Below are 27125 nucleotides of genomic sequence, written 5' to 3' on the forward strand. Positions count from 1 at the left end.
ACGCCCCCCAATTCTAGGGGCGTGTCCCCCCCGCCCCCCCAATTCTAGGGGCGTGTCCCCGCCCCGCCCCCCCGGTTCTAGGGGCGTGTCCCCCCGCCCCCCCAATTCTAGGGGCGTGTCCCCCACCACCACCACGCCCCCCAATTCTAGGGGCGTGTCCCCGCCCCGCCCCGCCCACCTGGGCCAGCGGGGCGCGGGCGGCCAGCAGGTGATTGTCCTTCAGCATCACCAGCTCCCCCAGCCCGTAACGGTGGGGGTCGGCCCCGCCCACCGCCAAGGCGTATTTCTCAGCCAATCGAAAACCGGGCGTCGTCTTCCGCGTGCCGGCCACCGTCCCCGCCCAACCTCTCCCTCGAGCGGTGGCCACCGCCCGAGCGGCCGCCGTGGCCACCCCGCTGCACCGCCCCAAGCAGTTGAGCGCCACCCTCTCGGCCAATAGCAAAGCGGCGCCGGGACCCTCCACCTCGGCCACCACCGTCCTGCCGGGGGGCAAGCGGGAGCCCTCGGCCACCCGCCAGCTCACCCTGCACCCCGTCTCCTCCCAGGCCGCCTGGGCGAAGGGGGTCCCCGCCAGGACCCCCGCCGATTTGCAGAGGAGCTGGGCGTGGCAAGGGGCGTGGCCCACGGCCCAGGAGGCGGGGTCGGGGGAGGGGGCGTCTTCTTCCAACCAGGCGCGGGCCAAAAGGCGAAGCTTGTGGGGGGGCAGCAGGACCCCCGGCTCGGGGGGGCGGGGGGGGCGGCGGCCATGGAGCTCGCGGGATGCGGGGGAGGGCGGGGAGCTGGGGGGGAGGGGGGAGAGGCTGGAGTGGGGTGGGGGCCATGGGGTGGGGGGAGGGGGGAGAGGCTGGAGTGGGGTGGGGGCCATGGGGTGGGGGGAGGGGGGGCAGGGTGGGCGGGGCCATGGGGTGGGGGGAGGGGGGGGCAGGGGGGGCGGGGGCCATGGGGTGGGGGGAGGGGGGGGCAGGGTGGGGCGGGGCCATGGGGTGGGGGGAGGGGGGGCAGGGTGGGGCGGGGGCCATGGGGTGGGGGGAGGGGGGGCCACTGGGACCATGGGGGGGGGGGAGGGGGGGCCATTGGGACCATGGGGGGGGGGCAGAGTGGGGCGGGGGCCATGGGGTGGGGGGAGGGGGGGCCACTGGGACCATGGGGTGGGGGGAGGGGGGGCAGAGCGGCCCCGGCGCCCTGGGGGACCACCAAGGTCCTGCCCCCCACGGCCCCCCCCCCCCCCCGCGTGGGTCCTGCCCCACAGACCCCCCCTCCCCCCACCCCCCCTCCTCCCCCCACCCCCCCCCCTGCGCTGCCCCACACCCCCTTCCCCTCCCCCCAACCCGGGGGCCTCCCCCCCTCCCCCCCACGCCAAGGGGGGTCCAAAGTCCGGCCACGTCCGCCCGCACCGCCTTCCCCTCCCCCCACCCGGGACCCCCACGCCGTGGGGCTGGGGGGAGGGGGGTGGGGGAGGGGGGGGTCCCACTGACCTGCCCAGCCGGGAGTTGGGGGGCGAGTGAGCCCCGAAACGCAGCTCGGGGTGGTCTCAACCCCGGGGGTGGGGGTGGGGTGGGTGGGGTCAGGCCCACAGCCCCGCCCTGGGGCGGGGACAGCACAAGCCCCGCCCTAAAAAAAAAAAGGGGGGGGTGGGTGTGGGGACACGCCGGGACCCCAAAATGGGGGGATATGGGGCAGCCGCACCCCAACATGGGGGGCACCCCCATCCCCTGCACCCCCAGGGCACTGGGGGGGGGGGGGGGGGGGGAGGTCTGCCCAACCCCGCCCCTCCCCCCCGGGGCTCCACCCCCTGCTGTGATTGGCTGCCCGATTCGTGTCCCCGCCCCCCCGTGTCCCCCCCCCCCCCCCCAAAAAAAAAAAAAACGAGGCGGGAGGCGGGGCGGGGGGATGGGCGGGGCGTTCCCTTTATTGGCAATAAATAAGCGACGCCGGGGGGAGGGGCCCCCCACGGCGGGGGAGGGGCTGCCCCACGGTGGGGGAGGGGCTGCCCCACGGTGGGGGAGGGGCTGCCCCACGGCGCCCTGGGGCCGAGCAGCTCCGGGCGCGGGGGGGGACCCCGGGGTCACTTCCGCTTCTTCCGGGTGGTCCTCGGCGTCGGCTGGGGGAGACGGTGATGATGTCACGTGATGTCACGTGACGTCATGTGATGTCACGTGATGTCACGTGTCACTCCCCGCCCCCCCCCCCCCACTGCCCCCCCAAGCTCAGCCCCCCCCCCCATCGTCCTGCCCCTGTGATGGCGGGGGTGGGGACACAGGGGGTGACAGGGACACAGGGGGTGACGGGGACACGGGGGGTGACAGGGACACAGCCGTGGGGCAATGGGGACACAGGGGGTGACAGGAGACGTGGGGGGTGATGGGGACACAGGGGGTGACAGGGGACGTGTGGGGTGACAGGGACACAGGGGGTGACAGGGACACAGGGGGTGACGGGGACACAGGGGGTGACAGGGGACGTGTGGGGTGATGGGGACACAGCTGTGGGGTGATGGTGACATGTGGGGTGACGGGGACACAGGGGTGACAGGGGACGTGGGGGGTGACAGGGACACAGGGGGTGACAGGGACACAGGGGGTGACGGGGACACAGGGGGTGACAGGGGACACGGGGGGTGACAGGGACACAGCCGTGGGGCAATGGGGACACAGGGGGTGACAGGGGACGTGTGGGGTGATGGGGACACAGGCGTGGGGTGATGGTGACATGTGGGGTGATGGTGACATGTGGGGTGACAGGGACACAGGCGTGGGGTGCCGGGGACACAGGGGGTGACAGGGGACATGTGGGGTGACAGTGACACAGCCGTGGGGGTGACGGGGACACAGGGGGTGACGGTGACACAGCCGTGGGGTGCGGGGACACAGGGGGTGCCGGGGGGGTACCTGTGGCCGGGCCCGAGGACGATGGAGGGGACGGGAGTTTACGCTACGAGAGGGGAGGAAGGGAGATGGCGGTGAGCGGGGGAGGGGAGACGGTGGGGACCAGGAGGTGGTGGGGACCAGGAGACGGTGGTGGGGACCAGGAGGTGATGGTGGGGACCAGGAGGTGGTGGTGGGGACCAGGATGGACCAGGATGGACACGGGGAGATGGTGGTGGGGACATGGGGAGATGGTGGTGGGGACCAGGAGATGGTGGAGGGGACATGGGGAGGGATGGAGGGGACACGGGGAGGGATGGAGGGGACCAGGATGGACCATGAGGGACAGGGAGGAGATGATGGGGACATGGGGAGGGATGGAGGGGGATAGGGAAGGGACCAGGAGAGATGGAGGTGACCATGGAGGATGGAGGTGACCATGGAGGTGACCATGGAGGTGACCATGGAGGATGGAGGTGACCCCGGGGGGATGGAGGTGACCATGGGGGGATGGAGGTGACCATGGAGGTGACCATGGAGGATGGAGGTGACCCCGGGGGGATGGGGGGGCCCTCCTCACCCTCCAGGTAGTTCCTGGCGGCGAACTTGAGGGCCTCGTCCAGCAGGATGACGGGGAAGGAGATCTTCAGCACCATCAGCCAGTGCGTCAGGTCCAGGGGCGTCAGCTTGAAGATCATCTGGGGGGGGATGGGCTGAGCCTCAACCCCCCTGAACCCCCCCAGAGCTCCCACGGCCACAACCCCCACCATGGCAACCAACCACCCTCATGGCCACCAACCCCCATGGCCACCAACCCCCATGGCCACCAATCCCACCACGGCCACCAACCCCTCCATGGCCACCAACGCCCCCATGGCCACCGATCGCCCAATGGCCACCACCCCCACCATGGCCACCAGCCATCCCATGGCCACCAGCCCCATGGCCACCAACCCCCCATGGCCACCAACCCCCCATGGCCACCAGCCCCATGGCCACCAGCCCCCCGTGGCCACCAACCCCCCACGGCCACCAAGCCCCCCGTGGCCACCACCCCCATGGCCACCAACCCCCCCCATGGCCACCAAGCCCCCCGTGGCCACCACGCCCCCCGTGGCCACCACCCCCCGTGGCCACCAGCCCCGTGGCCACCAGCCCCCTTACGGGCAGCGGGTCGATGTAGAGGATGACGAAGTGGAGGGACATGGAGAGGCAGATGGAGCCCATCAGCCAGATGTTGACCCACGGGGGCATGCGGACCAGGGATTGGTTCTCGGAGAGGCTGGGGGGGGACACGGCACGTGGGGACGGGGGGACACCAAGGTGGGGGTGGGGGTGGGGGTGGGGGGTGGTGATGGTGGTGTGGTGGTGGTGGTTGTGGTGGTGATGGTGGTGGTGGTGGTTGGTGGTGGTGGTGGTGGTGGTGGTGGTTGGTGGTGGTGGTGGTGGTGGTGGTGGTGGTGGTGATGGTGATGGTGGTTGTGGTGGTGGTGATGGTGGCGGTGGTGATGGTGGTGGTGGTGGTGGTGGTTGTGGTGGTGGTGATGGTGGTGATGATGGTGGTGATGGTGGTGGTGATGGTGGTTGTGGTGGTGGTGGTGATGGTGGTGGTGATGGTGGTGATGATGGTGGTGGTGGTGGTTGTGGTGGTGGTGATGATGGTGATGATGGTGGTGATGATGGTGGTGATGATGGTGGTGGTGGTGATGATGGTGGTGGTGATGGTGGTGGTGATGATGGTGATGATGGTGGTGGTGGTTGTGGTGGTGGTGATGGTACTGGTAGTGATAGTGATGGTGGTGGTGATAGTGATGGTGGTGGTGGTGATGGTGGTGGTGATGGTGGTGGTGATGATGGTGGTGATGGTGGTGATGGTGGTGGTGGTGGTGGTGGTGGTGGTGGTGGTGGTGGTGGTGATGATGATGATGGTGGTGGTGATGGTGGTGATGATGGTGGTGGTGGTGGTGGAGAAGAGCGCCCCCTACCTGTTGAGGGCGTTGCACATCTCGATGGTGACCAGGACGGAGAGGGCCATGGTCATGGGCACCGGCGACTCGAAGATGTCGCAGTCCAGGCCCCCGAAGTCGGCGTTGTGCTCCGAGCACTGCATGAAGTGGGTCTGGGGGGGCCGGGGGGCGGTGAGGTCACCGTGGGGACCGTGAGGTCACCATGGGGACCGTGAGGTCAGGACGGGGACCATGAGGTCACCATGAGGAACTTGGGGTGACGATGAAGATGTGGGGGTCATCACAGGGGCTCCAGGATGACCACGGAGATGACAGGACCATCGTGGGGCCCCTCACGGGGACCTTGGGGCCACCACGGGGACCCTGGGGTCACCTTGGGGACCTCGTGGTTGTCATCGGGGGGTGTCCGGGACTCACCAGCTGGTGGTAGGTGACGCTGGGACCGTCCTCAGCGTAGAGGAACCACCACGCCGCCGCCCCCACCGTGGCGGCACCCACGTACCCTGGGGAGAGAGCGGGGGGACGGGGTGAGCCGGGGCGGGGGACCACCACCCTGGAGATCTACAGGAGACCACCGTGAGGGTCTACAAGGGACCACCACCACAGGGAGGTCTACACGAGACCATCACGGAGGTCTACAAAGGGCCACCACCATGGAGGTCTACAAGGGGCCACCACGGGGGTCTACAAGGAACCACTGCCGTGGAGGTCCACAAGGAATCACCACTGTGGGGGGCCACAAGGAACCACCACGGGGGTCCAGAAGTGACCACCACAGGGGCCCAAAGTGACCACCACTGTGGAGGTCTCCAAGGAACCACCATGGAGGTCTCTGAGGAATCACCACAGAGGTCTCCAAGGAACCACCACGGGGGTCCAAAAGTGACCACCACCATGGAGGTCTCCAAGGAACCACCATGGGGGTCTCCAAGGAACCCCCACCCCGGGGGTCTCCAAGGAACCACCATGGAGGTCTCCAAGGAACCCCCACCACGGAGGTCTCCAAGGAACCCCCACAGAGGTCCACAAGGAACCCCCACCCCGGAGGTCTCCAAGGAACCCCCACCCTGGAGGTCTCCAAGGAACCACCACGGGGGTCTCCAAGGAACCCCCACCCCGGAGGTCTCCAAGGAACCACCATGGAGGTCTCCAAGGAACCACCATGGGGGTCTCCAAGGAACCACCATGGAGGTCTCCAAGGAACCACCATGGAGGTCTCCAAGGAACCCCCACCCCGGAGGTCTCCAAGGAACCCCCACCCCGGAGGTCTCCAAGGAACCACCATGGAGGTCTCCAAGGAACCACCACCACAGGGGTCTCCAAGGAACCCCCACCGAGGTCCACAAGGAACCCCCACCCCGGAGGTCTCCAAGGAACCCCCACCCTGGAGGTCTCCAAGGAACCACCACGGGGGTCTCCAAGGAACCCCCACCCTGGAGGTCTCCAAGGAACCACCACGGGGGTCTCCAAGGAACCACCATGGGGGTCTCCAAGGAACCACCATGGGGGTCTCCAAGGAACCACCATGGAGGTCTCCAAGGAACCACCACCACAGGGGTCTCCAAGGAACCCCCACCGAGGTCCACAAGGAACCCCCACCCCGGAGGTCTCCAAGGAACCCCCACCCTGGAGGTCTCCAAGGAACCACCACGGGGGTCTCCAAGGAACCCCCACCCTGGAGGTCTCCAAGGAACCACCACGGGGGTCTCCAAGGAACCACCATGGGGGTCTCCAAGGAACCACCATGGGGGTCTCCAAGGAACCACCATGGAGGTCTCCAAGGAACCCCCACCCCGGAGGTCTCCAAGGAACCACCATGGAGGTCTCCAAGGAACCACCACCACAGGGGTCTCCAAGGAACCACCATGGAGGTCTCCAAGGAACCCCCACCACAGAGGTCCACAAGGAACCCCCACCCTGGAGGTCTCCAAGGAACCACCATGGGGGTCTCCAAGGAACCCCCACCCCGGGGGTCTCCAAGGAACCACCATGGAGGTCTCCAAGGAACCACCACCGAGGTCCACAAGGAACCCCCACAGAGGTCCACAAGGAACCCCCACCACCGAGGTCCACAAGGAACCCCCACCCTGGAGGTCTCCAAGGAACCACCACCGAGGTCCACAAGGAACCCCCACCCTGGAGGTCTCCAAGGAACCCCCACCACCGAGGTCCACAAGGAACCCCCACCCGGAGGTCCCGGCGGGGGCGGCGGTCTCACCCCCGATGGCCAGGTAGCGGAAGAAGAGCCAGCCGCTGATGAGGGGCTCCTTGGGGCTGCGGGGGGGCTTGTCCATGATGTCCAGGTCGGGGGGGTTGAAGCCCAGGGCGGTGGCCGGGAGGCCGTCGGTCACCAGGTTCACCCAGAGCAGCTGCACCGGGATCAGGGCCTCGGGCAGCCCCAGCGCCGCCGTCAGGAAGATGCTGGGGGAGGCGGGGGGGGTCAGGGGGGGACTGGGGGGGACTGGGAGGGACTGGGGGGGGCTGGGGGGGGCTGGGAGGAACTGGGGGGGCTGGGGGGGGGGACTGGGAAGGACTGGGGGGGGCTGGGGGGGACTGGGAGGGACTGGGGGGGACTGGGGGGGCTGGGGAGGGGGGGACTGGGAGGGACTGGGGGGGACTGGGGGGGACTGGGGGGGCTGGGGAGGGGGGGACTGGGAGGGACTGGGGGGGCTGGGGGGGGCTGGGGGGGGCTGGGAGGAACTGGGGGGGCTGGGGAGGGGGGGACTGGGAGGGACTGGGGGGGACTGGGGGGGACTGGGGGGGCTGGGGAGGGGGGGACTGGGAGGGACTGGGGGGGCTGGGGGGGACTGGGAGGGACTGGGGGGGACTGGGGGGGACTGGGGGGGACTGGGGGGGGCTGGGGGGGCTGGGGGGGGCTGGGAGGAACTGGGGGGGGCTGGGGAGGGGGACTGGGAGGGACTGGGGGGGCTGGGGGGGGCTGGGGGGGGCTGGGGGGGGGACTGGGAGGGACTGGGGGGGACTGGGGGGGACTGGGGGGGGGGACTGGGAGGGACTGGGGGGGACTGGGGGGGGGACTGGGAGGGACTGGGGGGGACTGGGGGGAAGCGGGGGGGCTGGGGAGGGGGACTGGGAGGACTGGGGGAGACTGGGGGGGCTGGGGGAGACCGGGAGGAACTGGGGGGGGCTGGGGAGGGGGACTGGGAGGGACTGGGGGGGCTGGGGGAGACTGGGAGGAAGTGGGGGGGCTGGGGAGGGGGGGACTGGGAGGGACTGGGGGGGCTGGGGGAGACTGGGGGGAACTGGGGGGGCTGGGGAGGGGGACTGGGAGGGACTGGGTGGGCCAGGGGGGACTGGGGGGGGCTGGGGGGGCTGGGGAGGGGAACTGGGGGGGACTGGGGAGGCTGGGGGAACTGGGAGGGCTGGGAAGGGGGGGACTGGGGGAGACTGGGGGGGCAGGGAACTGGGGAGCTGGGGGAACTGGGGGAGACTGGAGGGACTGGGGGAGACTGGAGGGAACTGGGGAGGCTGGAGGGGGGAAGCTCAGAGGGGGACTGGGGGGAACTGGGAGGGCTGGGGAGGTGGGGGGGACTGGGGTGAACTGGGAGGGCTGGGGAGGGTTGGGGGGAACCGGGAGGCACTGGGGGGAACTGGGATGAACTGGGGGGAGCTTAGGAAGACTGGGGGGCATCTGGGGGGGACAGGAAGGAGCTGGAGAAACTGGTGGGACTGGGAGGAACCAGGGGAACGGAAGGAAGCTGGTGAGATGAGGGGCACCGGGGGGAACTGGGATGAACTGGGAAGAACTGGGAAGAACTGGGAAGAACTGGGGGGAGCTGGGGGGAGCTGGGGAAGACTGGGGGGGCTTGGGGGTGATGGGAAGGAGCTGGAGAACCTGGTGGGACTGGGGGGATGGGGTGGGAATGGAAGGAAGCTGCTGAGATGCGGGGCAGCGGGGGGAACTGGGATGAACTGGGAAGAACTGGGAAGAACTGGGAAGAACTGGGAAGAACTGGGAAGAACTGGGAAGAACTGGGGGGAGCTGGGGGGGCTTGGGGGTGATGGGAAGGAGCTGGAGAACCTGGTGGGACTGGGGGGATGGGGTGGGAATGGAAGGAAGCTGCTGAGATGCAGGGCAGCGGGGGGGAACCGGGCTGAACTGGGCTGGACTGGGCCGAACTGGGAGGCCGGCGGCGTCTCACCAGACCACCTCGCCGACGTTGGAGGAGATGAGGTAGCGGATGAACTGCTTCATGTTGTTGTAGATGGCCCGGCCCTCCTCCACCGCCGCCACGATGGTGGAGAAGTTGTCGTCGGCCAGGACCATCTCGGAGGCCGTCTTGGCCACCGCCGTCCCCGAGCCCATGGCGATGCCGATCTCCGCCTTCTTCAGCGCCGGCGCGTCGTTCACCCCGTCACCCGTCTGCGGCCGGAGGGGCACCCAAGGGTGGTGGTGGGTCCCCATGGGTCACCCAAGGGGGGTGGTGGGTCCCCATGGGTCACCCAAGGGGGTGGTGGGGCACCCAAAGGTGGGGATGGGGCACCCAAGGGGGGTGGTGGGTCTCCATGGGTCACTCAAGGGTGGGCATGGGTCACCCAAGGGTGGGGATGCGTCACCCAAGGGGGGTGGTGGGTCCCCACGGGTCACCCAAGGGGGTGGTGGGGCACCCAAGGGTGGTGGTAGGTCCCCATGGGTCACCCAAGGGGGTGTAGGTCACGCAAAGGTGGGGATGGGGCACCCAAGGGGGGTGGTGGGTCCCCATGGGTCACCCAAGGGGGTGGTGGGACACCCAAGGGTGGGGATGAGGCACCCAAGGGCGGGATGGGGCACCCAAGGGGGTGTAGATCACCCAAGGATGGTGGTAGGTCCCCATGGGTCACCCAAGGGGGGTGGTGGGTCTCCCAAGGGGGCAGTGGGTGCCGCCCGGGGAGGGTATCAGCCACCCTGGAGCTCCAGAACATCTCCTGGAGATGTGATGGGACCTCAAAGCTGGGTCAGAGCAATGCTGGAAGCCCCAGGAGCACCCCAAGAGTGATGCCAGACCCCTAGGACCACCCCAGAGCGATGCTGGACCCCCAAACCCACATCAGATCAATGCTGGACCCCCAAGATCACGTCAGAGGGATGACGGGTCCCCAAACCCACGTCAGATCGATGCTGGACCTCCAGGAACCCCCCTGGAGTGATGATGGACCCCCAAAACTACATCAGATTGGTATGAGACCCCCAGGAACCCCCCCGGAGTGATGATGGACCCCCAAAACCCACATCAGATCGATGTGAGACCCCCAGGAACCCCCCTGGAGAGATGATGGACCCCCAAAACTACGTCAGATTGATGCTGGACCCCCCCAAGATCACATCATAGTGATGATGGACCCCCAAACCCACGTCAGATCAATGCTGGACCCCTAGGAACCCCCCTGGAATGATGATGAACCCCCAAAACCACGTCAGATTGACGTGAGGCCCCCAGGAACACCCCCCGGAGTGATGATGGACCCCCAAACCCACGTCAAATGAATGCTGGACCCCCAGGAACCCCCCTGGAATGATGATGGACCCCCAAAACCACGTCAGATTGACGTGAGGCCCCCAGGAACACCCCCCGGAGTGATGATGGACCCCCAAACCCACGTCAGATCAATGCTGGACCCCCAGGAACCCCCCTGGAATGATGATGGACCCCCAAACCCACGTCAGATCAATGCTGGACCCCCAGGAACCCCCCTGGAATGATGATGGACCCCCAAACCCACGTCAAATGAATGCTGGACCCCCAGGAACCCCCCTGGAATGATGATGGACCCCCAAAACCACGTCAAATCAACGCGGGCCCCCCCCCAAGATGACATCAGAGTGACGTCAGACCCCCCCCCCCCCCCAAGACCCTCACCATGGCGGTGATCTCATCGAAAGACTGGAGGAACTCGACGATCTTGGACTTGTGGGTGGGCTCGACGCGGGCGAAGCAGCAGGCGCGGCGGCAGGCTTCCCGCTGCTCGGCGGGGGGGAGGTCGTCGAATTCCCGCCCCGTGTAGGCCCGGCCCGTCACCTCCTCCTCCTCGCTGAAGATGCCGATGCGGCGGCAGATGGCGATGGCCGTCCCCTTGTTGTCCCCCGTGATCATGATCACCCGGATGCCGGCGTCCCGGCACAGGCGGATGGAGCCCATCACCTCCTTCCGGGGAGGGTCCAGCATCCCCACGCAGCCCACGAAGGTCAGGTCCATCTGGAGGGGACACGGGGAGGGGGGGGACGTAGGGGAGCGGGGACCCCAAGGAGGGGACCTCAGACACCCCTGTAGGACCACGACCCCCAGAAAAGGGCTCATGTGGACATATAGGACCAAAGACCCTATAGAAAGGGTGTTACATGGCCTATATGGGACCAGGGACCCCAAAGAGGGGACCTCAGACACCCCTGTAGGACCAAGACCCCCAGAAAAGATCTCATGTGGACATATAGGACCAAGGACCCTATAGAAAGGACATTACATGGCCTATATGGGACAAGAGAACCCAAAGAGGGGACCTCAGACACCCCTGTAGGACCAAGACCCCCCAGAAAAGGTCTCATGTGGACATATAGGTCCAAAGACCCTATAGAAAGGGCGTTACATGGTCTATAGAGGACCAAGGACCCCAAGGAGGGGACCTCAGACACCCCTGTAGGACCATGACCCCCAGAAAAGGTTTCATGTGGACATATAGGTCCAAAGACCCTATAGAAAGGGCATTACATGGTCTATAGAGGACCAAGGACCCCAAGGAGGGGACCTCAGACACCCCTGTAGGACCAAGACCCCCCCGAAAAAGTTTCATGTGGACATATAGGACCATGGACCCTATAGAAAAGGTATTACATGGCCTATAGGGGACCAGAGAACCCAATGAGGGGTCACCAGACCACCTTATATGACCAAAGACCCCCCAACGTAAGGTTTTGTATGGACATATAGGACCAAGGACCCCAAAAAGGGGACCTCAGACACCCCTGTAGGACCACGACCTCCCAGAAAAGGGCTCATGTGGACATATAGGACCATGGACCCTATAGAAAGGGCGTTACATGGCCTATAGGGGACCAGGGACCCTGAAGAGGGGACCTCAGACACCCCTGTAGGACCACAACCCCCCAGAAAAGGTTTCATGTGGACATATAGGTCCAAGGACCCTATAGAAAGGGCATTACATGGTCTATAGAGGACCAGGGACCCCAAAGAGGGGACCTCAGACACCCCTGTAGGACCACGACCCCCAGAAAAGGTTTCATGTGGACATATAGGACCAAGGACCCTATAGAAAGGGCGTTACATGGCCTATAGGGGACCAGAGAACCCAAAGAGGGGACCTCAGACGACCTTATAGGACCAAAGACCCCCCAACGTAAGGTTTTGTATGGCCATATAGGACCAAGGGCCCCAAAGAGGGGACCTCATCCCCCCCGAAGGACCACGGACCCCCCAAGAAGGGCCTCACATGACCATACGGGACCAGAAACCCCAAGAAGAGCTTCTAGAAGTCCATAGGAGACCGAGGACCAACCCCCCCCCCCCACCCCAAAATCACCTCGTAGTCGACGAACTTGGTGGAGTCCTCCAGCACCATGTCCTCCTTCTTGGGCGGGGTGTCGCGGGTGGCCAACGCCAGGCAGCGCAGGGTGTCCCGCCCGGTGCCCCACTCCTTGATGACGGTGAGGATCTTCTCCTTGACCACCGGCGTCAGGGGAACCCGGGTGGTGCCCACCCGGACGTAGTTACAACGGTCGATGACGCCCTCGGGAGCACCCTACGAGGAGGAGGAGGTCACAGGGGGCGACGGGGACGGGGGACGGGGTCACACGGGGCGACGTGGTGATGGGGCCCACCTTGACGAACATCTTGTTGCCCACGGCGGCTCGGGAGGCTTTGGCCGGGGAGCAGTAGACGGACATGGACTTGCGGTCGCGGGAGAACTCCAGGGTGAACTCCTTCTTCATCAGCTGCTTGATGACCTGGGGGACGGGGACGTCGGCATGGGGGGACACCAAGGAAGGGGGTGGGGGGGCAGCGAGGTGACGGGGGGGACACGGGGAGGACGGGGGGGTCAACGGGACGCATGGGGACGTGGGGGCAGCAAGGAGAAGGTGGGGATGGGACCTTGGGGACGTAGGGAGGACCTTGGGGACGGGGACGTCATCATGGGGGGACACCAAGGAAGGGGGTGGGGGGGGCAGCGAGGTGACGAGGGGGACACGGGGAGGACGGGGGGGTCAACGGGACGCGTGGGGACGTGGGGGCAGCAAGGAGAAGGTGGGGATGGGACCTTGGGGATGTAGGGTGGACCTTGGGGACGTAGGGAGGACCTTGGGGACGTAGGGTGGACCTTGGGGACGTAGGGAGGACCTTGGGGACACAGGGCCAACGAGGACACGGGGTCAACAGTGACACGGGGAGGACAGCGGCGTCAATGGGACGTAGGTGGCCATGGGGTCAACACGGAGAAGATGGGGACAGGACCCATGGGGACGAGGGGAGGACAATGGCGTCATCAAGAGATGGAAGATGTGGGGTGGAGCGGGGACAGGAGGGGACAGGAGGGGACACGGGGCCACTCACGGAGTTGCAGGCGTTGGCCCGGTCGACCTTGGAGAGGTTGCGGACGTCGGTGTTGAAGACGTTCATCTTCTCCACCAGGCAGGTCAGGGCCGTCTCCGTCGCCTCCCCCACCTTCTCGTAGACGCCCTTGGACTAACGAGGGGGGGGGGGACACACACGAGGTTGTCACCGGGGGTGGGGGTGGGTGACACCGTGGGGGGAGGGGAGGGGACGAGCGTCACCTCGTTGTAGTCGAGGGAGGAGTCGTTGCAGAGGGCGCAGATGGTGGCCAGCTCCACCAGCCCGTCGTACTGCCCCGCCTTCACCGCCTTCTCCTGCTTCATCCTGGGGGACGCGGGGCGGGGACACCGTGGTGACACCCCCGGGGGTGTCCCCGCACCCCCCGCGTGCCCCAGCGTCCCCCGACGTCCCCCCTGGGTGTCCCAACGTCTCCCGGGCATCTCCTGTATCTCACTGGGTGCCCCCAAGGTTCTCCAGGTCCTTCTGATGGCCCCTTGGGTGCCCCGATGTCCCCAAGGAGCCCTTGGTGTCACCTTGGGTGCCCCAACATCCCCAAGGACCCCTTGGTGTCACCTTGGGTGCCCCAACGTCCCCAAGGACCCCTTGGTGTCCCCTTGGGTGCCCCGACGTCCCCAAGGACCCCTTGGTGTCACCTTGGGTGCCGCAATGTCCCCAAGGACCCCTTGGTGTCACCTTGGGTGCCCCAACGTCCCCAAGGACCCCTTGGTGTCCCCTTGGGTGCCCCGACGTCCCCAAGGACCCCTTGGTGTCACCTTGGGTGCCCCGACGTCACCAAGGACCCCTTGGTGTCCCCTTGGGTGCCGCGACGTCCCCAAGGACCCCTTGGTGTCACCTTGGGTGCCGCAATGTCCCCAAGGACCCCTTGGTGTCACCTTGGGTGCCCCGACGTCCCCAAGGACCCCTTGGTGTCCCCTTGGGTGCCCCGACGTCCCCAAGGACCCCTTGGTGTCACCTTGGGTGCCCCAACGTCCCCAAGGACCCCTTGGTGTCCCCTTGGGTGCCCCGACGTCCCCAAGGACCCCTTGGTGTCACCTTGGGTGCCGCAATGTCCCCAAGGACCCCTTGGTGTCACCTTGGGTGCCCCGATGTCCCCAAGGACCCCTTGGTGTCCCCTTGGGTGCCCCGACGTCCCCAAGGACCCCTTGGTGTCACCTTGGGTGCCCCGACGTCACCAAGGACCCCTTGGTGTCCCCTTGGGTGCCGCGACGTCCCCAAGGACCCCTTGGTGTCACCTTGGGTGCCGCAATGTCCCCAAGGACCCCTTGGTGTCCCCTTGGGTGCCCCGACGTCCCCAAGGACCCCTTGGTGTCCCCTTGGGTGCCCCGACGTCCCCAAGGACCCCTTGGTGTCCCCTTGGGTGCCGCGATGTCCCCAAGGACTCCTTGGTGTCACCTTGGGTGCCGCAATGTCCCCAAGGACTCCTTGGTGTCACCTTGGGTGCCCCGACGTCCCCAAGGACCCCTTGGTGTCCCCTTGGGTGCCCCGACGTCCCCAAGGAGCCCTTGGTGTCCCCTTGGGTGCCCCAACATCCCCAAGGACCCCTTGGTGTCACCTTGGGTGCCCCGATGTCCCCAAGGAGCCCTTGGTGTCACCTTGGGTGCCCCAATGTCCCCAAGGAGCCCTTGGTGTCACCTTGGGTGCCACAATGTCCCCAAGGAGCCCTTGGTGTCACCTTGGGTGCCCTGACGTCCCCAAGGACCCCTTGGTGTCACCTTGGGTGCCACAATGTCCCCAAGGACCCCTTGGTGTCACCTTGGGTGCCGCGATGTCCCCAAGGAGCCCTTGGTGTCACCTTCGGTGCCGCGATGTCCCCAAGGAGCCCTTGGTGTCACCTTGGGTGCCCCGACGTCCCCAAGGACCCCTTGGTGTCACCTTGGGTGCCCCGACGTCCCCAAAGACCCCCTGATGTCCCCCTTGGTACCCCAATGTCCCCAAGGACCCTCTGATGTCACCTTGGGTGCCGCGATGTCCCCAAGGACCCCCTGATGTCCCCAAAGACCCTCTGATGTCCCCTCGGGTGCCTCAACGTCCCTCAGGACCCCCTGATATCTCCTTGGTACCCCGATGTCCCCAAGGACACCCTGATGTCCCCCTGGGTGCCCCAACGTCCCCCAGCCCCTCCTGGGGACCCCAACAACCCCCACCAGCCCCCCTGGTTGCTCCAACGTCCCCCAACGTTGGATGGTCACCAACGGGGACCTCCAAGAAGGGGCGTCACCAGCCCGTGGGGGGACAGGGACCCCCAAAAGAGGTCACCAGGGTCCCGCGGGGGACGGGGACCCCCCAAAAGGTCACTCACACGTCTCCCTCGGGGGCGTAGGTGGAGCCGCTGATGGAGAACTCGTTGAGGGAGCAGATGTCACCCTCCACCTTGTCCACGATGAACATCTGGGGGGAGAAGAAAAGGGGTCGTTGGGGGTCCTTGGGGACACTGGGGCACCCAGGGGATGTCAGGGGGTCCTTGGGGCACCCAGGGGATTTCAGGGGGTCTTGGGGGATGGTGGGGCACCCAAGGGGACGTCAAGGGGTCCTTGGGGATGGTGGGGCACCCAAGGGGACGTGATGGGCTCCTGGAAGACCTCGGAGCACCCAAGGGGACGTGAGGGGCTCCTGGAGAACCTTGGAGCACCCAAGGGGACGCGAGGGGCTCCTGGAGGACCTTGGAGCACCCAAGGGGACGCGAGGGGCTCCTGGAGGACCTCGGAGCACCCAAGGGGACGCGAGGGGCTCCTGGAGAACCTTGGAGCACCCAAGGGGACGCGAGGGGCTCCTGGAGGACCTTGGTGCACCCAAGGGGACGTGAGGGGCTCCTGGAGAACCTTGGAGCACCCAAGGGGACGCGAGGAGTTCCCAGGGGACCCCGGGGCGCCCCGCGATGGCCCCCCCACCTTGCAGACGGACATCTGGTTGGTGGTGAGGGTGCCGGTCTTGTCGGAGCAGATGACGGAGGTGCAGCCCAGGGTCTCCACCGAGGGCAGGCTCCTCACGATCGCGTTCTTCTTGGCCATGCGCCGGGTCCCCAGCGCCAGGCAGGTGGTGATGACGGCCGGCAGCCCTACGGCGAGGCGTCCCCTCAGCCCCGCGGCGCGGCCACCGGCCCCACGGCCGTGGCCACCGGCCCCCCCGTGGGACCAGGGAGAGGTGACGGGCCCACGGAGCAGGAAGAAAGGGCGTTAGAAGCCCGTATAGGAGCAAGGGTGGACATTGGAAGGCCATATAGGGTCAAGGAAGGGCATCATAAACCCATATGGGATCACGGATGGACATTATAGACCCATATGGGATCATGGATGGACGTTATAGACCCATATGGGATCACGGATGGACGTTATAGACCCATATGGGATCACGGATGGACGTTACAGACCCATATGGGATCACGGATGGACGTTATAGACCCATATGGGATCACGGATGGACGTTATAGACCCATATGGGATCACGGATGGACGTTACAGACCCATATGGGATCACGGATGGACGTTATAGACCCATATGGGATCACGGATGGACGTTATAAACCCATATGGGATCACGGATGGACGTTATAGACCCATATGGGATCACGGATGGACGTTATAGACCCATATGGGATCACGGATGGACGTTATAGACCCATATGGGATCACGGATGGACGTTATAGACCCATATGGGATCACGGATGGACGTTATAGACCCATATGAGATCACGGATGGACGTTACAGACCCATATGGGATCACGGATGGACGTTACAGACCCATATGGGATCACGGATGGATGTTATAGACCCATATGGGATCACGGATGGACGTTATAGACCCATACGGGATCACGGATGGACGTTATAGACCCATATGAGATCACGGATGGACGTTATAGACCCATATGGGATCACGGATGGACGTTATAGACCCATATGGGATCACGGATGGATGTTATAGACCCATATGGGATCACGGATGGACGTTATAGACCCATATGGGATCACGGATGGACGTTATAGACCCATATGGGATCACGGATGGACATTATAAACCCCTATAGAATCAAGGAAGGACATTATAAACCCCTATATGATAAAAACTGGACATTACAAAGCTATACGGGATCAAAGAAAAACGTTATAACCCCCTATAGGATCAATAAAGGGTTTTAGGAGACCGTGAAGGTCAAGAAAAGACGTTACAAGCCCCTACGTGACCAAGAACGGCATTACAAACCCCTATAGGATCAAAAATGGACGTTATAAGCCCATATAGGACCAAAGATGGACGTTACAAGCCCATACGGGACCAAAGATGGACGTTGTAAGCCCATATAGGACCAAAGATGGACGTTACAAGCCCATACGGGACCAAAAATGGACGTTATAAGCCCATACGGGACCAAAGATGGACGTTACAAGCCCATATGGGATCAAAAAAGGGCTTTAGAAACCCATAGGGGATCATGGACGGGCTTCATAGGTCCATAGGGGATCATGGATGGACGTCATAAACCCGTATGGGATCAAGGATGGGCTTCATAGATCCATAGGGAACAGGGATGGGTTTCATAGATCCATATAGGATCACGGATGAGCTTCATAAAGCCATATGAGATCACGGATGGACATCACAGCTCCATAGGGGATCATGGGTGGGTTTCCTAAAGCCATATGAGATCGTGGATGGGCTTCATAGGTCCATAGGGGATCACGCATGGGCTTCAGAAGTCCATAGGAGATCATGGATGGGCTTCATAAAGCCATACGAGATCACGGATGGCTGTCATAGCTCCATAGGGGATCACTGATGGGCTTCATAAAGCCATATAAGATCACGGATGGGCTTCCTAAAGCTATATGAGGTCATGCATGGGCTTCATAGCTCCATAGGGGATCATGGATGGGCTTCATAAAGCCATATGAGATCATGGGTGGCCATCATAGCTCCATAGGGGATCATGGATGGTCTTCATAAAGCTATATGAGATCATGGATGGGCTTCCTAAAGCTATATGAGATCACGGGTGGCCGTCACAGCTCCATAGGGGATCATGGATGGGCTTCCTAAAGCTATATGAGATCATGCATGGCTTTCATAGCTCCATAGGGAATCATGGATGGGCTTCCTAAAGCCATACGAGATCTCGGATGGCCGTCACAGCTCCATAGGGGATCACGGATGGCCTTCCTAAAGCCATATGAGATCACGGGTGGCCGTCACAGCTCCATAGGGGATCACGGATGGCCTTCCCAAGGCCATAGGGGCTGGAGGAAGACCCCTAGGGGCCCACAGGGGGCTGAGGAACCCACAGACCTTCCGGGATGGCGGCCACGGCCAGGGCGACGGCGATCTTGAAGTAGTAGATGGCGCCGCGGATCCAGGAGCCGCCGTGGACGGGGTCGTTGAAGTGGCCGATGTTGATGAGCCAGACGGCGACGCAGATGAGGGAGATGACCTTGGAGAGCTGCTCCCCGAACTCGTCCAGCTTCTGCTGCAGCGGCGTCTTCTCCTGCTCGGTGGCCGCCATCTCGTCTCGGATCTTCCCGATCTCCGTGTTCACCCCCGTGGCCACCACGATGCCGACGGCTTTGCCCGCCCCGATGTTGGTGCCCTGCGGGGGCGGGGACACGCGGGGGGTTATGGGGACAGGTGGGGTGGGGGGACGTGGGGGGGACACCTGGGGACACCAGGTGTGGTGGGACGTGGAGGAGATGTGGTGGGACGTGGGGGGGACACCTGGGGACACCAGGTGTAGTGGGACGTGGGGGGGATGTGGTGGGGACACCTGGGGACACGTGGTGGGACACAGGGGATGAGACACGGTGGGACACGTGCTGGGACATGGAGGACACGTGGTGGGGACACCAGAAGATGCGGTGGTGGGACGCAGAGGAGATGTGGTGGGACGCGGTGATGACATGGGGGACGTGGTGGTGGCACCAGGGGACACGTGGTGGGACATGGGGGATGGGACATGATGGGACACATGGTGGGACATGGAGAACATGGTGGTGGCACCAGGGGACACGTGGTGGGGACACCAGAAGACGTGGTGGTGGGACGTGGTGGTGATCCGGGGGACGTGTGGTGGGACGCAGGTGATGCGGGGTGACACGAGATGACGCGGGGTGACGCGGGGTGACACGGGGGTGACACGGGGTGACACGGGGTGACACGGGGGTGACACGGGTGACACTCACGGAGAAGAGCATGTTCTTCTTGTCCTGGTTGACCGCGCGGGGGTCGGGGACGGGGTCCGTGTGCTTGATGACGGAGACCGACTCCCCTGGGGGAGGGGACAGCGGCTGGGCGTGGCCGTCCCGCCCCCCCCCAGTCCCTCCCAGTCCCATCCCAGTCCCTCCCAGTCCTCCCCAGTTCCTCCCAGTCCCATACCAGTGAGGATGGACTGGTCCACCCGCAGCGTCGTCGACTTGATGGAGATGATGCGGATGTCGGCCGGGACCTTGTCTCCCACTGCGGGGGGTGGAACTGGGGGTTACTGGGAGCACTGGGAGTTATACTGGGAGCACTAGGAGCTATACTGGGAGCTACTAGGGGTTACTGGGAGCACTGGGAGGGCATAAGGGGAGCTCCTGGGGGTTACTGGGAGCACTGGGAGTTATACTGGGAGCTCCTGAGGGTTACTGGGAGCACTGGGAGTTATACTGGGAGCTCCTGGGGGTTATCGGCAGCTCCTGGGGGTTATAGTGGGAGCACTAGGAGCTATACTGGGAGCTACTGGGAGCACTGGGAGGACATAAGGGGAGCTCCTGGGGATTACTGTGAGTACTGGCAGTTATACTGGGAGCTCCTGGGGCTTACTGGGAGCTGCTGGGAGCACTGGGAGGGGGTAAGGGGAGCTCCTGGGGCTTACTGGGAGCTCCTGGAGGTTACTGGGAACACTGGGAGGGCATAAGGGGAGCTCCTGAGGGTTACTGGGAGTTATACTGGGAGCTACTGGGGGTTACTGGGAGTTATACTGGTAGCTACTGAGGGTTATTGGCAGCTCCTGTATCCCCCCATGATGTCCCCCCCCGTGTCCCCCTATGTCCCCCCTGTGTCCCCCCCACGATGTCCCCCCCGTGTCCCCCCCCAGTGTCCCCCCATGTCCCCCCCGTCCCCCCCCATGTCCCCCCATGGTGTCCCCCCTGGTGTCCCCCCAGGGTCCCCCCACGTCCCCTGTGCCCCCTCCCCGGTGTCCCCCCATGATGTCCCCTGTGTCCCCTCCATGTCCCCACACGATGTCCCCCCTGGTGTCCCCCCAGGGTCCCCCCACGTCCCCTGTGCCCCCTCCCCGGTGTCCCCCCATGATGTCCCCTGTGTCCCCTCCATGTCCCCACACGATGTCCCCCCTGGTGTCCCCCCATGATGTCCCCTGTGTCCCCCCCATGTCCCCCCATGATGTCCCCTGTGTCCCCCCCATGTCCCCCCATGATGTCCCCTGGTGTCCCCCCATGATGTCCCCTGTGTCCCCCCCATGTCCCCACATGATGTCCCCCCCCCACAATGTCCCCCCTTGGTGTCCCCCCATGTCCCCTGTGCCCCCTCCCCGGTGTCCCCCCATGATGTCCCCTGGTGTCCCCCCATGATGTCCCCTGTGTCCCCCCCATGTCCCCACATGATGTCCCCCCCCCACGATGTCCCCCCTGGTGTCCCCCCAGGGTCCCCCCATGTCCCCCATGCCCCCTCCCTGGTGTCCCCCCATGATGTCCCCTGGTGTCCCCCCGTGATGTCCCCTGTGTCCCCCCCACGTCCCCCCACGATGTCCCCCCTGGTGTCCCCCCAGGGTCCCCCCATGTCCCCTGTGCCCCCTCCCCGGTGTCCCCCCATAATGTCCCCTGTGTCCCCCCCACCCCAGGGTCCCCCCATGTCCCCTGTGCCCCCTCCCTGGTGTCCCCCCATGATGTCCCGTGTCCCCCCCATGTCCCCCCATGATGTCCCCTGGTGTCCCCCCATGATGTCCCATGTCCCCCCCCACGTCCCCCCACGATGTCCCCCCTGGTGTCCCCGCAGGGTCCCCCCACGTCCCCCGTGCCCCCTCCCCGGTGTCCCCCCATGCCGTCCCCTGTCCCCCCCCGTGCCCCCCCGTGTCCCCTCACCGGCCACCTCGGCGATGTCCCCGGGGACGAGGTCGCGGGCCTTGACGCGCTGCACGGCCTTGCGGTCGGCCCTGTAGACCTTCCCCATCTCGGGCTCGTACTCCTTCAGCGCCTCGATGGCGTTCTCCGCGTTCCGCTCCTGCCCGGACAGGGGGACAGCGGGGACACCGGGGGGACAGCGGGGACATCATGGGGACATCACATCAGGGGGACACCATGGGGACAGCGGGGACACCACGGGGACACCATGGGGACATCACATCAGGGGGACACCACGGGGACACCACAGGGACATCATGGGGACATCACATCAGGGGGACACCATGGGGACAGCGGGGACACCGGGGGACACCGCGGGGACACCATGGGGACATCACATCAGGCGGACACCAGGGGACACCAGGGGACATCACATCAGGGGGACACCACGGGGAGAGACAGCGAGGACATCATAGGGACATCAGGGGACACCACAGGGACACCACGGGGACACCACGGGGACAGCAGGGACACCAGGGGACACCACGGGGACATCATGGGGACGCCACGGGGACAGCGAGGACATCATAGGGACATCAGGGGACACCACAGGGACACCACGGGGACACCACGGGGACAGCAGGGACACCAGGGGACACCACGGGGACATCATGGGGACGCCACGGGGACAGCGAGGACATCATAGGGACATCAGGGGACACCACAGGGACATCAGGGGACACCACGGGGACATCATGGGGACATCACATCAAGGGGACACCACAGGGACACCATAGGGACATCAGGGGACACCACAGGGACATCATGGGGACACCACGGGGACATCAGGGGAACATCACATCATGGGGACATCAGGGGGACAGTAGGGGACAGCGCATCATGGGGACACCACAGGGACATTGGGGACATCATAGGGACATCACAGGGACAGGAAAGGACACCACAGGGATATCATGGGGACATCAGGGGACACCACAGGGACAGCAGGGACATCACGGGGACATCATGGGGACATCACGGGGACACCAGGGGGACATCAGGGGACACCACAGGGACAGCAGGGACATCACGGGGACATCACGGGGCCACCAGGGGGACACCAGAGGACACCACATCATGGGGACATCACAGGGACAGCAGGGACATCATGGGGACACCAAGGGACACCACGGGGACATTAGGGGACACCATGGGGACATCAGGGACACCCCGGGGACACCAAGGCGACAGCACGGGGCCACCACAGGGACATCAGGGAACATCAGGGGACACCATGGGGACATCGAGGGACATCAACGGACATGGGGCAACATTGGGGGCACCACAGGGACATCAGGGGACACCAAGGGACATCGGGGGACATCAGGGGCCACCACAGGGACATCAGGGGACACCAAGGGACATTGGGGGACATCAGGGGACACCACAGGGACATTGGGGGACACCAAGGGACACCGGGGGTGACGCGGCAGGGGCGGGGGACGCAGACGCCAGGGACGCTGAGGGACGGGGTCCCCAGCGCTGTCCCCACGTCCCCAGGCAGGTCCCACAGCCACCTCCCGCCCCCCAGGGGGTGTCCCCGTCTGTCCCCGTGTCCCCATGTCCCCATGTCCCCGTGTCCCCGTGTCCCCATGTCCCCGTCTGTCCCTGTGTCCCCATGTCCCCATGTCCCCGTCTGTCCCCGTGTCCCCATGTCCCCATGTCCCCGTGTCCCCGTGTCCCCATGTCCCCATCTGTCCCCGTGTCCCCATGTCCCCATGTCCCCGTGTCCCCGTGTCCCCGTGTCCCCATCTGTCCCCGTGTCCCCATGTCCCCATCTGTCCCCGTGTCCCCATGTCCCCATGTCCCCGTGTCCCCGTGTCCCCAACCCCACATCTCCATCCCTGTCCCCTTGTCCCCATCTCTGTCCCCATGTCCCCACTTCTGTCCCCAGCCCTGCCCCATGTGTCCCCACCTCTGTCCCCATGTCCCCAGCCCTGTCCCCATGTCCCCACTTCTGTCCCCAGCCCTGTCCCCATGTGTCCCCCCTCGTCCCTGTGTCCCCCTGTCCCCCCGTGTCCCCAGCCCTGTCCCCATGTCCCCACGTCCATCCCCTTGTCCCCAGCCGCGTCCCCTTGTGTCCCCAACCCCATCCCCACGTGTCCCCCCATGTCCCCCGCCCTGTCCCCACGTGTCCCCTGTGTCCCCAGCCCTGTCCCCCTGTGTCCCCCCGTGTCCCCCGCCCTGTCCCCACGTGTCCCCGTGTCCCCCCGTGTCCTCCCATGTCCCCAGCCCTGTCCCCACGTGTCCCCCCGTGTCCCCCGCCCTGTCCCCACGTGTCCCCGTGTCCCCCCGTGTCCCCCCATGTCCCCAGCCCTGTCCCCCTGTGTCCCCACATGTCCCCGTGTCCCCCCGTGTCCCCCCATGTCCCCAGCCCTGTCCCCACGTGTCCCCACGTGTCCCCCTGTGTCCCCTGCCCTGTCCCCCCGTGTCCCCGTGTCCCCCCGTGTCCCCCCGTGTCCCCCGCCCTGTCCCCACGTGTCCCCGTGTCCCCCCGTGTCCCCCCGTGTCCCCCGCCCTGTCCCCACGTGTCCCCAGCCCTGTCCCGCCATGTCCCTACGTGTCCCCACGTGTCCCCCCGTGTCCCCCGCCCTGTCCCCCCGTGTCCCCGTGTCCCCCCGTGTCCCCACGTGTCCCCACGTGTCCCCCCGTGTCCCCCCGTGTCCCCCCCCCCCCTCACCTGCCAGACGCCCACCACGGCGTTGGCCACGAGGATGAGGAGGATGACGAAGGGCTCCACGAAGGCCGTGATGGTCTCCTCCCCCTCCTCAAACCACGCCAGCACCTGGGGGGGGGGGGGGAGGTGACAGTGACACAGGGGACACGGTGACACCGGGGGGGGCTCAGCTGTCACCCCCCCCCCCCCAACAGCTGCCGACACTTGAGATGACACCGGATCCCACGGGGGGGGGGGAGGTCACCCCGCAAGGACGCCGCCCCTCCCCCCGCTCCGTGTCCCCCTCCCCCACCCCCGGTGTCCCCCCCCACCCCCGGTGTCCCCCCCCCGGCGCCGGTGCCCCCCCCCCACTCACGAAGGAGATGCAGGCGGCCAGCAGCAGGATCCGCACCAGCAGGTCCTCGAACTGCTCCACCACCAGCTCCCAGATCGTCTTCCCTGGGGGGGGGCGGGGGGGGCGATTCGGGGGTCAAAGGGCGCGGGGACGATCCCCGCCCCCCCCCCGGGATGGGTCCCCAAAAGGGGTCCCATCCCCCCCACCCCCCCCCCAGGCACTCACCCTCCTCGGCCGGGAGCTCTGCGGGGGGAGAGGGGACGCGTTATGGGGGGGGGGGCGGTGGCACCCCCAGACCCGGCCCCTCCCCCGCTGTGCTGTGCCCGCTGGTGTCCCCCCCCTCCCCCGCTGTGTCCCTGTGGTCAGCGCTGTCCCCCCCGTCCCCCACGTCCCCCTGTGTCCCCATGTCCCCACTGTCCTCCTGTGTCCCCCTGTGTCCCCACTGTCCCCACTGTCCCCCACGTCCCCCTGTGTCCCCACTGTCCCCCACATCCCCCCCATCCCCATTGTCCCCCCATGTCCCCACTGTTCCCACTGTCCCCCCACATCACCCCATGTCCCCCACGACCCCCCGTCCCCCCATCCCCATTGTCCCCCCATGTCCCCACATCCCTGCAGCCCCCCATGTCCCCATTGTCCCCCCATGTCCCCATTGTCCCCCCACCTCCCCTCTGTCCCCCCACATCCCCCCGCGTCCCCTTTGTCCCCCCGTCCCCCCATCTCCCCGCACCCCCCCATGTTCCCCCACCTCCCCCTTGTCCCCCCACGTCCCCACATCCCTGTAGCCCCCACGTCCCTGTGTCCCCCCATGTCCCCGTGTCCCCCCATCCCTGTAGCCCCCCCCATCCCCACGTCCCCCCACCCCTGTAGCCCCCCACCTCCCCATTGTCCCCCCGTGTCCCCCCATGTCCCCGTGTCCCCCCGCATCCCCCGCATCCCCCCACCTCCCCATGTCCCCCCATGTCCCCCCACATCCCCCCTGTCCCCCCATCCCTGTAGCCCCCCCCATCCCCACGTCCCCCCCGCGTCCCCCCACCCCTGTAACCCCCCACGTCCCCATGTCCCCCCATGTCCCCCCACCTCCCACCATCCCCCTGCGTCCCCCCACCCCTGTAGCCCCCCACCTCCCCATTGTCCCCCCACGTCCCCCCATCCCCCCGTGTCCCCCCACGTCCCCATGTCCCCCCATGTCCCCCCACCTCCCCTGTCCCCCCATCTCTGTAGCCCCCCCATCCCCACGTCCCCCCACCCCTGTAGCCCCCCACCTCCCCATTGTCCCCCATGTCCCCGTGTCCCCCCGTGTCCCCGTTGTCCCCTGCGCCCCCCCACCCCTGTAGCCCCCCACCTCCCCATTGTCCCCCATGTCCCCATGTCCCCCCATGTCCCCCCACCTCCCCGTTGCCCCCCGCGCCCCCCCACGTCCCCCACCCCTGTAGCCCCCCACCTCCCCATTGTCCCCCACATCCCCTGCGTCCCCCACATCCCCCCATCCCCCCGCGTCCCCCCACATCCCCCCGCGTCCCCCCACATGCCCCCGCGTCCCCCACCCCCGCGTCCCCCCACCTCCCGTCGCCCCCCGCCCCCGCTCACCGTTGGGCCCGTACTTCTCCAGGCTCCTCTTGACCTGCTCGGGGTGAGCCCCGCGCCCTCGCTCACCCCGAAATAGGCCAGGCACTGCTCCACCGTCTTGGCGTGGGCGTTCTCCATGGCCGCCGGCGCCCCCGGGCACCCCCCGGCACCCCCGGGCACCCCCTGTCGCCGCTGTCACCCCCTGTCACCGCCGCTGTCACCCCCTGTCGCCGCTGTCACCCCCTGCGGCCGCTGTCGCCCCTGAAACGGGGGCACCTGGGGAGGGGGAGGGGCGGGGGGGGGGATGGCGGGCACCTTCCGCGCGGGGGGCTTATGAGGGGCCACCCCAAATCCCACCCCCCCCGCCCGACGCCGCCCCCTCGGGGACGTCGCAGCCCCCGGCGTCACTCAATGTCCCCCCCCTCCCCCCCCAATGTCCCCTCCCCGTGTCCCCCCCCCACCCCCCCCCGGGTTATTTCTGGCCCTGATGGACAGGCGGGACTGGGGCGCACGACCCCCCCCCCCCCCAACTTGTCCCCACGTGTCCCCCTAAATCTCTCTGGGGGGTCCCCGAAACCGGATCCCCCCCCCCACATAAACAGGGATTCGGTGGCTGCCCCACGGCTGCCCCACGGCGGGGGGGGGGGGGTTACGGGTCGTGTCCTCGCGCCGGGGGTCAGCGGGGACCCCCCCCGCCTTGTTTTAAGGGTGGGGAGGGGACCCGGGCACGTCCCCCCCCTGCCCCCCCGGCGGGTGTGGGGCTGCCCCACGGCGTGGGGGGCTGGGGGGTGTTGGGTTCCGGGCCGAAACCCGAGCGGCAGCTGCTGCCGCCCGGCTCCGGTTACCCCAACCTTGGCCTGGGGCACCCCCCCGGGGGGGCCCCCCGCCCCCCGGCCTGCCCCATAGCGGGGGGGGGCTGGGACCCCCACAACCTGCCCCATAGCAGGGGGGGGGATCCCTATAACCTGCCCCATAGCGGGGGGGGGTTGGGACCCCCATAGCCTGCCCCATAGCGGGGGGGGGATCCC

At 66.3% G+C, this 27125-nt stretch overlaps 1 protein-coding gene across 2 annotated transcripts; it reads right to left on the reverse strand.

Annotated features, from left to right (window-relative positions):
- Positions 1-2035: 2035 nt before the first annotated feature.
- LOC142074648 (sarcoplasmic/endoplasmic reticulum calcium ATPase 1) lies at positions 2036-24771 on the reverse strand. 2 transcript variants are annotated; one of them, XM_075135397.1, is made up of 22 exons: positions 24754-24771; positions 24550-24632; positions 24198-24302; positions 21479-21617; positions 19773-19853; positions 19580-19665; positions 18693-18990; positions 16299-16465; positions 15710-15798; positions 13611-13713; positions 13390-13521; positions 12660-12785; positions 12362-12580; positions 10687-11022; positions 8992-9212; positions 7050-7252; positions 5249-5334; positions 4850-4983; positions 4029-4146; positions 3445-3562; positions 2889-2931; positions 2036-2101 (listed from the first exon to the last, which is right to left on the reverse strand). In XM_075135397.1, exons 4-21 carry the CDS (start codon positions 21564-21566, stop codon positions 2927-2929), a joined length of 2610 nt encoding a protein of 869 aa, XP_074991498.1. In that variant the 5' UTR covers positions 21567-21617; positions 24198-24302; positions 24550-24632; positions 24754-24771; the 3' UTR covers positions 2036-2101; positions 2889-2926. The 2 variants fall into 2 exon arrangements, with proteins under 2 accessions (XP_074991498.1, XP_074991499.1); XM_075135398.1 differs by lacking the exons at positions 2036-2101; positions 2889-2931; positions 4029-4146.
- Between the last annotated feature and the right edge of the window lie 2354 nt (positions 24772-27125).

The sequence above is a fragment of the Calonectris borealis genome, chromosome 39, assembly GCF_964195595.1.
Source record: "Calonectris borealis chromosome 39, bCalBor7.hap1.2, whole genome shotgun sequence".
Lineage (NCBI taxonomy): Eukaryota > Metazoa > Chordata > Aves > Procellariiformes > Procellariidae > Calonectris > Calonectris borealis.

What these genes read in the sequence shown, in the direction of transcription:
- LOC142074648 (XM_075135397.1), bottom strand. Translation starts at nt 21,566, where the DNA reads ATGGGGAAGGTCTACAGGGCCGACCGCAAGGCCGTGCAGCGCGTCAAG. An exon ending in CCGCTACCTGGCCATCGGGG is followed by an intron (nt 5,335 to 7,049) that starts GTGAGACCGCCG and finishes CTCTCTCCCCAG; the next exon opens with GGTACGTGGGTGCCGCCACG. An exon ending in ATGTGCAACGCCCTCAACAG is followed by an intron (nt 4,147 to 4,849) that starts GTAGGGGGCGCT and finishes GTCCCCCCCCAG; the next exon opens with CCTCTCCGAGAACCAATCCC.